The sequence below is a fragment of the Sciurus carolinensis genome, chromosome 4 (assembly GCF_902686445.1).
Source record: "Sciurus carolinensis chromosome 4, mSciCar1.2, whole genome shotgun sequence".
Lineage (NCBI taxonomy): Eukaryota > Metazoa > Chordata > Mammalia > Rodentia > Sciuridae > Sciurus > Sciurus carolinensis.
This window is the reverse complement of record NC_062216.1, coordinates 168850394-168864568: the sequence shown is the minus strand read 5'-3', so window position 1 is coordinate 168864568 and position 14175 is coordinate 168850394. Positions and strand designations below refer to the sequence as shown.

The 14175-nt window shown below is 41.0% G+C and overlaps 1 protein-coding gene across 5 annotated transcripts in view; it reads right to left on the bottom strand.

Annotated features, from left to right (window-relative positions):
- Sgsm3 (small G protein signaling modulator 3) overlaps window positions 1–14175 on the bottom strand; it is a 33420-nt gene that overhangs the window by 7888 nt on the left and 11357 nt on the right. For 3 of the 5 annotated variants that reach the window (XM_047551431.1, XM_047551430.1, XM_047551433.1), the window contains 3 exons: window positions 1115–1229; window positions 617–702; window positions 104–170 (listed from right to left, as the gene is read on the bottom strand). In XM_047551431.1, the coding sequence (XP_047407387.1) occupies window positions 104–170; window positions 617–702; window positions 1115–1121 (160 nt within the window). In that variant the 5' untranslated portion in view covers window positions 1122–1229. Of the gene's footprint in view, window positions 1–103; window positions 171–616; window positions 703–1114; window positions 1230–7813; window positions 7836–14175 lie in introns of those variants that run through there. The other 2 variants (XM_047551432.1, XM_047551434.1) reach the window with 2 other exon arrangements.

The following is a 14175-nucleotide window of genomic DNA, read 5'->3' as shown; positions in this document are numbered from 1 at the left end:
GTCCTTAAGTCTCCCTGGAGTAGGTGACATAGGGGCTCAGAGGTCATATGCTGTGGACACAAGGACATCAGCAAGAGCACCTAGGGGGCTCCATCCATCTTACCTTCTTTGTCCACCCGAAAACCAAACTCATCGTAGCAGAACTCTGGCTGCTCTGCTGACTCTTCCTTCTAGAACCAGGAACAGGGACAAGTTGTCTGTCCCCCAGTCTGGGGTCACAGTTTCCAAAAGATGCCACCCACATGTCTAACTGCTAAACTTCCACCCAGATCAAAGGCTACCCTTCCAGAAAGCCTTCTCTAGGCATCGCTCAACCACAGGGGTCACTACCTACTCTGAATTCTAGCATTTTCCTTGTTTTACTTAAAGTTCAAAGGTTAATAAGATCAAGACAAGACATGCATTTCCATGTCCCCAAAATACTCTTCCTCCTACCTAATGACCGATTCACACAGGCACGTGGAGCTAAGATGCCATCTCTGGTGGTGACCCCGTGAGCCTGTGTGAACATGGTGAAGTCGGCCGCCCACTCCTGGGCAGCCTGCAGAGGTGGGTCCCTTCATGCCACAGCACAGGAGCACAGCAGGCTGGTGCCTGGCTGCACTGACTGCTGTACCTGAGTATACTTGGCCAGGATCTCCTGGGGCCATATGCTTGGAGTCAGGGCTGAGAAAGGACCACTAGCAGAAGGTATGTGGCTTCCTACAACAAAAAGGACCAGGGAGAGAACAACTAAGAAAACACAGAGGCAGAATTCATGTCAGAAATTCCATTCCCCTCCAAGAGCGTCAGCATTAAAGGGACTGGGACATCTAGAGTAAGATCGATGGGGAAGGAGGAATGGGAGGAACACCCTAGAAAGGGGCAAGGCAGCAGCATGTCCCAAAACATAACTAAACCCCACGTCCTCGCCCCTCCGCCACCTCATAAAGAAGATTGGCAGGGAGAGGGGAAGTGCAGACCTGAGCAGGCAAGAATACAGGGTCTGTCCCAGACAGCCCCAAACCAGAAGCCTCCCTTCCCTTTCTCCATCTCCTTTATCCAGATGATTGTTTCTGGAAAATGGAAGTCAGTTCCACCCTCTGGCTCCTGGTGAGAGCCCAGGTCATGCTACCTGACATTGTGCTGAGCTGACAGGTCTTCTGCAGATCCAAGCTTAGCCGTTTACTATCCTGATCTCTTAGAGATGAAAGGCTCCTCAGGCTTCATGGGCTCCAGAAACATATGCCCTGTGAGGAGAGTAAAATGGATCATCATAGCAAAGGAGACCATCACTCCACAGCACCCGTCTCCTGGAAGAGGGTGGCTCTCTCCACACACACTGTTTTCACTGGTTCAGTACAGTGGGGAGAGAAGTCACCACCACTGCTCAACAAGAGGAGTGACAACATTCACACCTGGCCCATTTTTAAATTGGGCTATGTGAGACAATGCAAGAAGGTTTAGAGGAGAAATGGATGGTTGAGAGTCTTAATCTAATCAGTGGATTAATCACCTGATGGGATTAACTGGGTGGTAACTGACGCAGGTGGGGTATGGCTGGAGGAGGTGGGCACTTGGGGTGTGGCTTTGGAGTATATATTTGTATCTGGCTTAGTGGAGTCTCTGTTTCCGGTCATCATATGAGACTCTTCCCTCCATCACACTCTTCCACCATGATGTTCAGTCTCACCTTGAGCCCCAAGGAATGGAGCCTGCTGTCTGTGGACTGAGACCTCTGAAACCATGAGCCTCCAAATACACTTTTCCTCCTCTGTAGTTTTCTTATGGAGTCCTTTAATCACAGCAGCGAAAAAGCTGACAAAACAGGCTGTTTGGCTTGGTGTGGTGGCATGTGTTTGTAATTCTAGAAACTCCTAGAGGCTGAGCCAGGAGGCAACAAGTTTGAGGCCAGTCTAAGCAATATAATGAGGTTCAATAAAAAAGATAGCCACGTGTGGTGGTGCACACCTGTAATCCCAGCAGCTTGAAAGGCTGAGGCAGGAGTATCAAAGCAACTTAGTGATGTGCTAAGCAACTCAGTGAGACTCTTGTCTCTAAATAAAATACAAAATAGGGCTGGGGATGTGGCTCTGTGGCTGAGTGCCCCTGAGTTCAATCCCCAGTACCCCAAAAAATAAATTAATAAGGCTATGTGTCTTTATTGTTGACTCCTGTTTTTAAGAGGACAAAAGGGATTGGGAGAGGGGATTTGAAAGAAAGAGCCTTCCTGTCTTGTTGAGGGGATACACTCTGAGGAAGCTACAGAGATGAGTTTCTCATAGCTCTGTAAGCCAAGGAGAATGTAGCTCAGCTCCCATTACACTAATGAAGGAGAATCGGGCGTAGAGACTTCCAAGGCCATGTTTCTTCAGGAAGAAAGAAAACAAAGCCCAGCCACTACCTGAACCTCTGGAACAGGTTTCCTGAGCCCAAATCTTTGAGGACTCATTTAACAGAACACATGCCTTCCTTAGTAGACACCTCCACTTATCCCTCTCTTGGCAATCCTGTGCCAGCGGTCGGCTTTACAACATTTTTTATGTGCAGGTGGGGGCGGGAGGCAGTTTCACCATGTAGCCCAGGCTGGCCTCTAACTCCTGGGCCCAAGTGGTCTTCTTGTTTGAGTGCTGCTCCTCCCATCCAAGTGCTGGGACACAAGGGTGAGCTCAGCCACATTTTTCACTAGGCTTACAAGCTGGTAAACCAAGTTAGAAACTGAAATCTAACTTAAATTCTCCTGTCACTTCTAAAGCCCTGTCCCCACCTTTTTTGTCCTCTTAAAAAAGAACTCAACAATAAAAATGCAGATAGCCCAATTTAAAAATGGCAAAAAATCTGAACACACATATCTCCAAAGAGATGCTGATGGTGAATAAGCAGGTAAAAAGATGCTGAACAGCATTAGCCATGAGCAAAAAGGGAACACAGCCACTGCAAGGAAGAAAATGCCACCCTTATTTGAAAAAATAGGCATGCTGTGCTGTGGCTGTGGCTCAGTGGTAGAGCATCTGCCTGGCATGTGTGAGGCCCTGGGTTCAATCCTCAGCATCACATAAAAATAAATGAATAAAATAAAGTATTATGTCCATCTACTACTAAAAATATATATATATATATATATATATATATATGTATATATATATATATATATATATATATATATATTTTTTTTTTTTTTTTAAAGGCATGTGAACAAGTCCCAATTCCCTTTAAAGACTTTTTGCAAATCTGGGGGCCAAGGGGCCATCTTATAGCTCCTGAGGATATGTCACCAACCTCTACTACTGTGACACATGCTGATTATGCCAAGTTTGAGCTAAAGGTCAAAGCAGAAAATTTCTGACCATCACAGGGGTACCTGGCAGGGGAGGGTGCTGCTTCCTGTTTGTAGACATGCTCTGCTGAGAACCAGAGGCCAGAACCTGCTTCCCTACTGCATCAGTCATCCTAGGTTGGCTTGCTCGGTGTGAAGACAACAGCGAAAGCTTAAAGTCTTCCTTCAGTGTAATACATGCTGTGGGGCTTGATTTGATTCAGATTCTGAACTGGATGGAGGGTTACTTTTTTTTTTTGCACCAGGAATTGAAACCAGGTGTGCTTTACCACTGAGCCACATCCCCAGTTCTTTTTAATATTTTATTTAGAGACAAGGCCTCACTAAGTTGCTGAGGCTCGATTTGAACTCATGATTCTCCTGCCTCAGTTTCCCAAGTTGCTGAGATTATAGGCATGTGCCACCACACCCGGCTAGCATTACATATTTTTATATTAAAGGGACTGAGGTAAAAGTTTTAAAAATCTCATCAGGCATGACTAATTTTTTTTTTTTTTTGCGGTGCTGGGGATCGAACCCAGGGCCTTGTGCTTGCAAGGCAAGCACTCTACCGATTGAGCTATCTCCCCAGCCCGGCACAACTAATCTTTACAGCACATTTTGAAGTAGATATCATCTCTGTTCCATACACAAGAGAAAATAATCCTTCAAAGAGACTGGTATACAGTTCCCAAAAGGACTCCCAGAACTGTGTCTGCCACAAACACCATGGGTCATCACCTTGACAGCTCTGGGAATGTAACCTAGGACAGTTTGCTGCAGTGGGCAGAAACACTATTAGTGCCATAAGGAAGCACTTTACTGCATGTCCTCTGCACCCCACTTCCAGTCAGACCTGAGTTCCAGCTCTTGCACCGTCAATCCCCATTTATTACAACCCTGGCTAAGTTTACTTCGTTTCTTTGAACCTCAGTTTTCTTCTCCATAAAAGCTATTATGCTAAGCCACATGAAATTGCTGATATTCAAGCTAGGTTTGGTGGCACATGCCTGTAATCCCAGCAGCTTGGGAGGTTGATGCAGGAGGACTGAGAGTGTGCCAGCCTGGGCAGCACAGTGGGAGGGAAGGCGGGAAGGCAGGGAGGAAGAAGAGACAGACAGACAAAGGAATGGAGGAAGGGAAGGAGGGGGAAGGGAGAGGGAGGGGAAGGAAAGAAACTGCTGATTTTCATCTATGACAACCTACAAAAACAATGTCATATGGCTGGACGTAACATCCCAGTCAAGATCATGAGAAAGACTGCTCCTCACTAACAGCCCAAATGTTGTTTGTTTCTTCTGGAAGGGCTGGGTACAGTATGGGGAAAAGGGGTTGCCTGAAGTGGTGGCCATGAGGTGCCTGGCTGGGACGTCGGAGCGTAGCACCATGCGCAGCTCCCTCTTCTGGCCTCAGCTGCCTCCCACTAGCCATTCAACATTCAGCAAGCAATGAGCACTCCCAACCAGGAAGGCTCCAAGGGTCGAGGTGCAACAACAAAAAAGAGAGAACCAGAAAGAAACAAAAACCAGATGATGAGAAGCTTAGTAGTAGGAGGAAAACAAAGCAAGGTTAAGGCAAAAGTCAGGAGACAGGGGCTATTTATATTCAGCAGTCAGAAAAAGCCTTTTGAGGATCAGATGACCTTCTAGCTGAGGAGAGGGGATCCAGGAGAAGCAGCAGCAAAGGCAATGAACAGGCTGAAGTGGCCTAGGGTGGACTCAGGGGAGAAGAGTGGGAAGAAGCAGCAGGGGCCAGGAAGCTTCGAAGTAAGACAGGCCTTTGGAATTTACACTCAGTGAGCAGGGCAATAAGGAGAGCGCTGTGAGCAGTCATGAACCTGAATCTGACTTGAGTTTTGATGAGCTCTCTTGGGGTGAAGGGGGTGGATGCAAAGGAAGTTGTTGATATGGCTTTGCTCAGTTGAGGCACTGAAAAATGGTCAGATTCTGGGTATACTTTAGTTTGGAAGATTCACCTCTAAGTTATATGTATGTGTGTGTATAGATACACACAATAGATATATTTATACACACACATGGAAATGATCCATATACTTCATCCAAGGCTGCCCTTGATGTAATACTATGTGTGTGGGCAGGTTTTTCCACAGAAATGAAAAGTTGTATCCCATTTGTGTACAATGAATCAAAATGCAGTTTGTAAAAAAAAAAAAAAAGCTAATTTCAACTGCTGGGGTTGTTGCTCAGTGGTAGAGCACTTGCCTATCATGTGTGAGGCACTGTGTTTGATTCTCAGCACCGCATATAAATAAATAAAATAAAGGTCCACTGACAACAAAAAAGTGTTTAAAAAATAAATAAAAGCTAATTTCAATTTAAGAAGAAAGAGAATAAGAATGTATCCTCCTTGAGACAACTGGAACAGTGATGCACACCTTTAATCCCAGAGACCCAGGAGGCTGCAATAGGAGGATTGCAAGTGTGAGGCTAGTCTCAGCAATTTAGCAAGGCCCTAAGCAACCAGGTGAGACCCTGTCAGAAAATAAAACAATAAAAAGAATGGGGATGTAACTCGGTGGTAAAGTGCCCCTGGGTTAAATCCCCAATACTAAAAAAAAAAAAAAAAAAAAAAAAAAAAAAAAAAATCCTTGAGTTTTTTTTTGAGGTCCACAAATGAAGCTCAAAGGACTAATGGCAGGGAGCTTCTCTAAACCTTGCCTTTCTTCTCTGGTGACAGAGCTACTACTAATGATCTCTCTGTGTCATTATCTGTCTCTGTATGGATTTAATGTTTACACAAAACCAAGGAAGGCAAAAATGGGGGAGGGGTGCAAATGACTTATCTACAATTGTGAAAGAGGTTGGGGATGCAGTTCAGTGGTAGAGCCTGCCCAACAAGCTTAAGGCCCTGGGCTCATTTTAAACCACCACCACCTACAAATGTGAATGTGAAAGGGATCCCTCTCCCTCATTTGTAACCACACTTTACTAACAAAGCACAGCCTGAGTTCTTAGCAACTTGTGAAGTCATATTCCCTAAACTGCTAAAAGTTGAAGTCTGTCATTTTTCAAGTCACTTTAACCAATAGTCTAAAGAATCACTAAAAAAAGAACTGACAGCTCTTTGAAACTCAGGTTTCCAAGCCACAGATTTTGTTTTTTAAAGGCCAAACAAAATCCCTAGGTGTCTAAATTCACACAGACTTGTAGTTGATTCCTATCATATTGAAGTGAAATACTATCATATTCCTATCATATTGAAGTGAAAAGCAACCACAGGGGCTGGGGAGATAGCTCAGTCGGTAGAGTGCTTGCACACACTCAAAAAAAAAAAAAAAGCAACCACAACTGAAAGCAGTTTATGGGAAGAGATGCATGCTTCCTAACATGGAGATCAGAGGAGTAGAGCAATTTGCAAAACAAGCTCTAAGGGGGAAAAACACTATTATCAAATCTACTTTTACAGAAATGCTTCCATGTCTCCTGAGTTCTGCACAAATGCCCACAAGGTCAACTTTTCCACTGAGCATGATGCAAACACAAATGATAAGGTTAAGTTGTAGAAGAATAAATGAAAGCAACAGAATGAAGCAAGTCTCTGGATTATAAAGTCACTGGTTTTATTATGGGAAAGGAGGTTCCACACTCCTCTCTGGGTTTTGTAATTACGCTAACACAATCCCATCAATGGAAATAAAAATTTAAAATTCTGCCACCAATTTGCTATGCCCATAAATGACATTTTTGCCAGGCATGGTGGTGCACCCCCTATAATCCCAGGGGCTTAGGAGGTTGAGACAGGAGGATCCCAAGTTTAAAGCCAGCTTCAGCAACTTAGTGAGATCCTAGGTCACTTAGCAATACACTGTCTCAAAATAAAAAATTATAAAGGGCTCGGGAAGTGGCTTAGAGGTTAAGCACCCCTGGGTTCAATCCCTCATACCAAAAACAAAAACAAAAACAAAATCACATTTTCCTCTTTCTTCTCTTTCTTGGTTCTGGTGGTGGGTAGATCAAAGGGCCTTACATATGATAAGCATGTGCTCTGCCACGGAGATACTCCCATCCTCACTTTCCTCTCTCATAGGCTCTCTTTTGGGCTTTTCCTACTTGGATATATAATTTTATAATTTTTTTTTTAAAAAGTCCCTAATAAACATTAAATTATTAGCATTTCCTTCCAATAATTATTCAGGCTGCATAGTATGTGTTCAATAATTTACTCATCTATTCATTTACTGATAGGCATTTAACTGCCTAACAGCAATTTTTGCAAAAACCATGCTATGAGGAAGTCATCCTTTGAAGATTTTTAAAAATGAAATAAACACATCTGTGTTAATTTGGGAGAGGATGTGGACTTTAAAGTCTGCCTTTTCTCTTATACTGTCCAGTTTCATACACAGAAAGCATTATCCATTTATGAGGTAAGGTTGACAACAAATTGTTCGTATTAGTCTTAACATACTGCCACCTGAAACAAGGGAATCAATCTAATTATCCCCCAAATAACTGAAAACTATAAAATATTTATAATTATAGCACAGTGCAATATTACCATTTTAACAGGCTCCAGAATGTTTCACCAGAGTGGAGGTATTTTTGTTTGGGAAATACCTTGATGAGCTCCTTGAAGGTGCAAGATAAACTCTGAAGGCCTGGATTAGAAAAATAGAAGATAGGTACCAACAGTTCAGTAAATAAATTAGTAGAAATTTGGAAGTGGGACCAATAGAATATAGAGGTGGCCTGGAGTACAGAGGAAAGAGAAAATGAAATCCAAAGACAGTGTAAAGCGCTGCATCCTACAGAACAAGGTGACCCATGAGATTCCCACTGAGTGTGCTGGGGCTTGAGGAAGGCTTTGGGGGTGATGAAGAAAAGGACAATCTAGCCAGACTTGGTGGTGCACTCCTGTAATCCCAGGGATTTGTGAGGCTGAGACAAGAGGATCACAAGTTTGAGGTCAACCTCAGCAACTTAGTGAGGCCCTAAGCAATGTAAGGAAATCCTATCTCAAAATAAAAATAAAATAAATAAATAGGACTGGGGATGTGGCCCAGTGGTTGTGACCCTGCATTCAATCCCCAGTATCAAAATAAAAATAAATAAATAAAAAGGACTTGGGGATTTAGCTCAGTGGTAAAGAGCCACGGGTTCAAATCAATTCCTAATTACCCCCCCCCACACAATCTAAAACTCAACTCAAATTGTGTTGTACAGCAAATTTCGTCATCCCATATCTGCATCAAAGGAGGCTCCACTCACAAAAGCATTTGTGCGGATATGTGGTTTCACAGATAAAAAAATCCAAGAAAAGGTCCGAAAGTAGGGATAATAATTCCTACTTTACCATATTGTTATGAAGATTAAATAAGTGAGTTAAAATTTGAGAAAACTTTTGGGGAGGGTGTTGGAATTTTCACAATTCGTGGGGTACAGGTGCAGCTTGAGTTCATTTTATTGAATTCTCAAGTGATTTCAGCTGACTGCTACAGTAAGCTTAAGTCCTTATATAGGTATATAAAACGACTACTTTCAAATACAAATTGCACTTCAGCAATATTATGGAGGTTTTTGATTTTGTTTCTTCCCTTGGAGAAACAAAGTGCCTAGGCTGGCTTCAAACTTGTGATGCTCCTGTCTTGGCCTCCCAAGTAGCTGGGATTACAGGTTTGTGCCTAAAACACCTGGCTAATATCATGGAGTTGTGTGGCTCCCTGTTGTTACGATATTGTTCCCTCTTCTTTAAAGGATATCTTGATCAGTGATTCTTGTGAGAAATAGAAAGTTAGATGGACCATCTTCAGAACATAGTATTTAGCCTTAACTGGATCCAATTATAGCCATTTTAATTATATGCCTCTCCCTTTTTTCACCCCAATTTCAAAATTAGCTAATCAGAAGACTGTAACCCTGAGCTCCTCCTATCAGGGTCAAGGGCAGTGCTGTGTTAGGGATAAAAGCAGGTTGACTGCCGCTCAGGTGTGCTTGCTGGCTGGATTCCCTCTGGGGGTACATGCTCCTGCAGAACAATTTTTGCTCTGCTCATTAACTTGCACGCAGGTGTTTTATTTCTTGTCGCACCTTGGTACTTCTAATAATTTTGGCACCTGGTACGGGGCTCCACAGGTGGCCTAGGGGATTGTGGGAACTCCCTCAGCAGCAATGCATCCTGCTGCCTTGTTCAATGGTCTTGAAATGGGGGAGGAAACAGTGATCCCTGAAGCTGGCAATGAACCCCAAATAAAGAATGGATTGCCGATGCAGGGGAAAGGTCCAAGGAAGCACTGTGGTCACCAGGTAACTTTGTGCATGGGCCAAGGCAGGAAAATCTATTCTCAAGCTTAAGAAGTATTTCCTTGGTGGTTGTCAGGACACCCTGGAGATTGTGTGAGTGTGATTGAGACCCTATTCAGAAACAGGAGACCACATCCAGGAGAATGGTGATGGGAGGATATGCAAAAAACATCTGGGGGTGGGTGTTCAAGAAACCTTTAAAATAAGGGGGGTTGAGTACATCCTGAGAAAGTTAATTACAGGAACCCACAAGAAAAAAAAAAAAGGGGTGGGTGGGGGGTAAAAATTCTAGGCCTAAGGAGAGGGAAGAACAATGGAAAGATCCTATATGTACAAATCTTCTTTTCCTTTGAAGAGTTCTAAGCCGGGAAATAAACAGTGGTGATAGTGGGAGTGAATCTGACCCCCATGGAGAACAAGTGGCCACCTAAAGCTTTGATTTCAGTATTCAAAATGACTACCAGACTCCATGCCTAACACTTCCCACGGTATAAGTCTACTCTGAGTCAAAATCTGTGATAGGCTCTATCTTAATTTCTAAAGGATTAAATCTAATAGAGATTTTGACAGACATTTGTAGCTGTTGTTTCCTACCTGTGGAGATCTAGTACCTGCTGAAATGCTACATCTTTGTTTTTCCTGCTTTATGTATGTGTACACCTGTGTCTCTTATGCCGTGTCTACAATATGTACTTATGCCCATACGTCATGAATATTGTATCAACTGGCTCATAAATTTATACTCAGATTAATTAACAGATCCAAATGCTTTTTCAGTTCATGAGACTTAAATAAAGCTTTAACAAAAAAAGCCAAATTAAACTGAAAGAATAAGGATGGCTTTGAAACTACTAACCTACACATTTTTCTAGGTGGCCAGCCAGTGTTGGTTTCCATAAAATGTTTAAAGTACAATGTCCATTGCTGCTAAGGATTTTTCTTTGGCAGGAATAACTAACTTAGGGTGTTAATTAGACTTGTTTGGTATCTCAGTTTTCATGGGTAGTCTAAGTTAGAACTAGGTAAATTAGTTTTAATGTAAATGGGATTAATCTTCATAAATTTGTTAGAGGAGACATCTGATTCATTCACAAAGTTGAAATGCCAAAACATCAACTAAGTATAAGTTTAAGTACTCCTGGCTTTTTGAATTCCGTAAGTTAATATTGTCTATTAAATGTGTTTTAATAGACTCGTAAAGTAAAAAAAAAAAAGGGGGGGGGGGTTGAAGGTTGCTTATTTCTGGGTTTAACCTAAAAGCAAGATTACTGAGTTAAAATTCGAACAGGTGTAATAATTCTGTGAGTACAAAAAGTTTCTGCTGTATCTTGATCAACATACTATAAAAAGTTAAGTATTTCATCTTTTTAAAAGATAATTTTAATTTATTCATTTTTATGTGGTGCTGAAGATCGAACCCAGTTCCTCACGCATGCCAGGTAAGCACTTCTACCACTGAACCACAACCCCAGCCCAAGTATTTCATCTTATTAAAAAGGAGTAAGATTCCGGGCACAGTGGTGCACACCTGTAATGCCAGTGATTTGGGAGGTTGAGGCAGGACTGCAAGTTCAAAGCCAGTCTCAGCAACCTAGCAAGGCCAGGAGTTGACTGGAATATCAAGGAATATCCTTTACATATGATAAAAACCTTAACTGAGGCCCACCACCCTGAGTGCCTGACAATTAACTATCCTATCTTATTCAGGGGGCAGAGGCTGCTGGCTATAAAGGACGTGACAGTAGGTTTCAGCATTGTAAGTTTACAATCTGAGGACAGGAATCCCATTTGGCCAGGGGATATCTGTCACTGGGGCAAAGCAATTCTGGCTATGACATTATCCCGTTAAAATAAATGCATGGGGAGACTGGGCAGCATAAACAACTGTACCCAGAAAAGAATAAAATAGAAATAAAGCCAACCTATGTTTTGTTGGCAAAGGAACCTTCAAGGAAGACTAGAGAAAAGAGTGAAAAAGGCCTCCTCCATTGATTATCAGTATGCCTAGTATAAGAAAAAGGCCCAAAGGAGTCTGTGGCTACAACTGACAGTAGGGAACTCATTTAAAATTGATGGTGTTGTGATAAAAATAAGGGAGAAAAGCAAGGCTCAAAAATATCCTGTGCTCCAATCTCCTGAATGCCACCTGGGAGAAAATAAAAAGATTAAGGCACTGTTTTTATATATGCCAGATTGTCTGACCTCTCTCCTAGGATAAAATTTGTGTTAATAAAATGCACATATTTCAAAATAGGAATTTAAGAAGGTTTTAAACAAATTAGTATGGAAAATTAAAAGGTAAAAGACATGTTTCTGGATGAGAAAGTATTGTGTATGGTAAAGTAATATTCTTGTGCTAAAGTTCAAGATGAAAGTGAGGACAAAACTAAGGATGTAAACAAGTTATAGAACGTCTAAGTTGCAGAAGGTTTATGAAAGGCGAATCTCAAAAAGGTTGTATACGTGATTAAATTGGCCATAATTAGCACATCAGTTATTCAAATTTTAATGTACTGATAGGAAGCAAAGTCTGAACACTGATCTGCTCTTATCTATCAGTATAAATTTCTTGTGTCTGTTAGGTTTTATTACTTAGGGAAGCTAAGTCTTAAAGGAATTAGGATTTATACCTGTTTTAAAGTCTTTTAAATGATTACTTCATAAGTGGTTAAACAAACAATTAGGTTATTGTAACACAGTTGACGTCCTAAACATACTTGACCAGAGATATGTATACATCTGAGAACTGTGTTTGTATAAACCTTGTTTAAGCATTATGTAAGTTTGTAAAATCAAAGTTTATGTAGGTTTACCAGCAAGGTAACCCATATGTGCTCTCTTTTATACACTGTATCTAACATAGGAGGGTCACACAACCATTTGAAGACCAGGCTCATATCTGTTTGCTTTGACTAAGTCTATTTCTAATCATTAACACTGTTTCCTAAATTTATAAGATTTAAGGTCGTCCTTTGATTTTTGCTCGTACTGTTAACCCAAGCAGACCTGTGATTGTTGTTACTGTACACTATGGATTCTAAATCTTACTTTAAAATTCAAACTTAGTTAATGTAAGGACATCTGTGTAACTGTGATACTAACCAATATGGCCTTCTTTGTACATTAGATGCATTCTTGTTCTTCAAGTATACAAGCATTTTAAAGTGTAAAGCTTGGGAGAACACTTTATCCAGTTGGTGTTCTCCAAACTAAAATTATCTGTAGCAAGTCTCTTTCAGATTTATATAGAAATAACAAATTTGATTGGTATTTGTCATTTAATGTTTTGTAACTGGATAAGGGTAACCTGTTGTCAATAAGTTATATATAAGATTTTGCGTTACTCTTTACACTGGCATGGGAATTTAAATGTATTTTTGGAAGGTATTAAGGAGAGCCTGATTTGGTCAAAGGCTGACATTGCAAAACAAAGTATTTTGCCACTTTTTTTCACAAAGTTAGGAGTTCTCTTAGTTTTTACTTGATTCGTGTTTCAGATGTAATATTGTATTATGTTGTTTGTCAAGAGTCCTGCCTTACCTGAGATAAGTCTCTGCCTCTTACCCTACTCCATGTTAGGATGGTTCCAAAGTAGGGTAGACTTAAGTTCATTTAAAGTTATGTTCAGGGGCTTAGATTATGGCTCAGTGGTAGTGTGCTTGCCTAGCACATTTGAGGCACTGGCTTCGCTCCTCAGCACCACATAAAAAAAATAAAGAAAAATAAAAAGTAAAATAAAGTTATAAATAAAAATAAAAGTTATGTTCAAAGAATAGATTTTTGTTGCAAAGATTACTGTGATCTCACTGGGCATGATTGTACAAGCTATGATCCCAGACACTTTGGAAGCTGAGGCAGGAGGATTACAAGTTCAAGACCAGCCTCAGCAATTTAGCAAAGCCCTAGGCAACTTGGTGAGACCCTGTCTCAAAATAGATAGATAGATAGATAGGGCTGGGGATGTCTCTCAGTGGTTAAGTGTCCCTGGGTTAAATCCCTAGCAAGAACAACAATAACAAAAAAGATTCCTATGATCTCAAGCTAACCAAGGGATAAAAAACAAAACTAAGTAAAGGTTTGGGAAAATTATAAAAGATATGTAAGATTGTAAGTGAGTTTTATTACAAAGTAAAATTTGTAAAAGATCTCATGTGATTGAGTTGAAAAATTCATGTGTCTTTTTGGAGGCAAAATAGATATCAAAAGCATATTAGTGTTATTATGGAAATTATATTTCTTGGTTCAAAGGTATTAGACAAACCGAGTATGTTTTTGGTCTTATTAATTTCATTTTGTACTTTCCTTATAGAACTTTATAACTTTTGCCTGTTGGTGTTTTGAAAAAGTACTCCTTCTAATAGAACAACATGAGTTAATTGGAGATAATAAGCCATCACCTATAGGACAGAATAGGATATAAGGCTGAATTCCAATACTAATACTAACCCCAGGTAAATGGAAGGGATAACTATAAAATTATAAATATTAGTTATTTGTGAAACTGACCTGCTGGATGTTTAAAACCAAAAACAAGGAAATAAAAGGGCCAAGGAAAAAGTAGCCAATATTTTGGCCATTGCCCTCTAAGATCAGCTAGAACCCAGGGAATGATGGGACTGC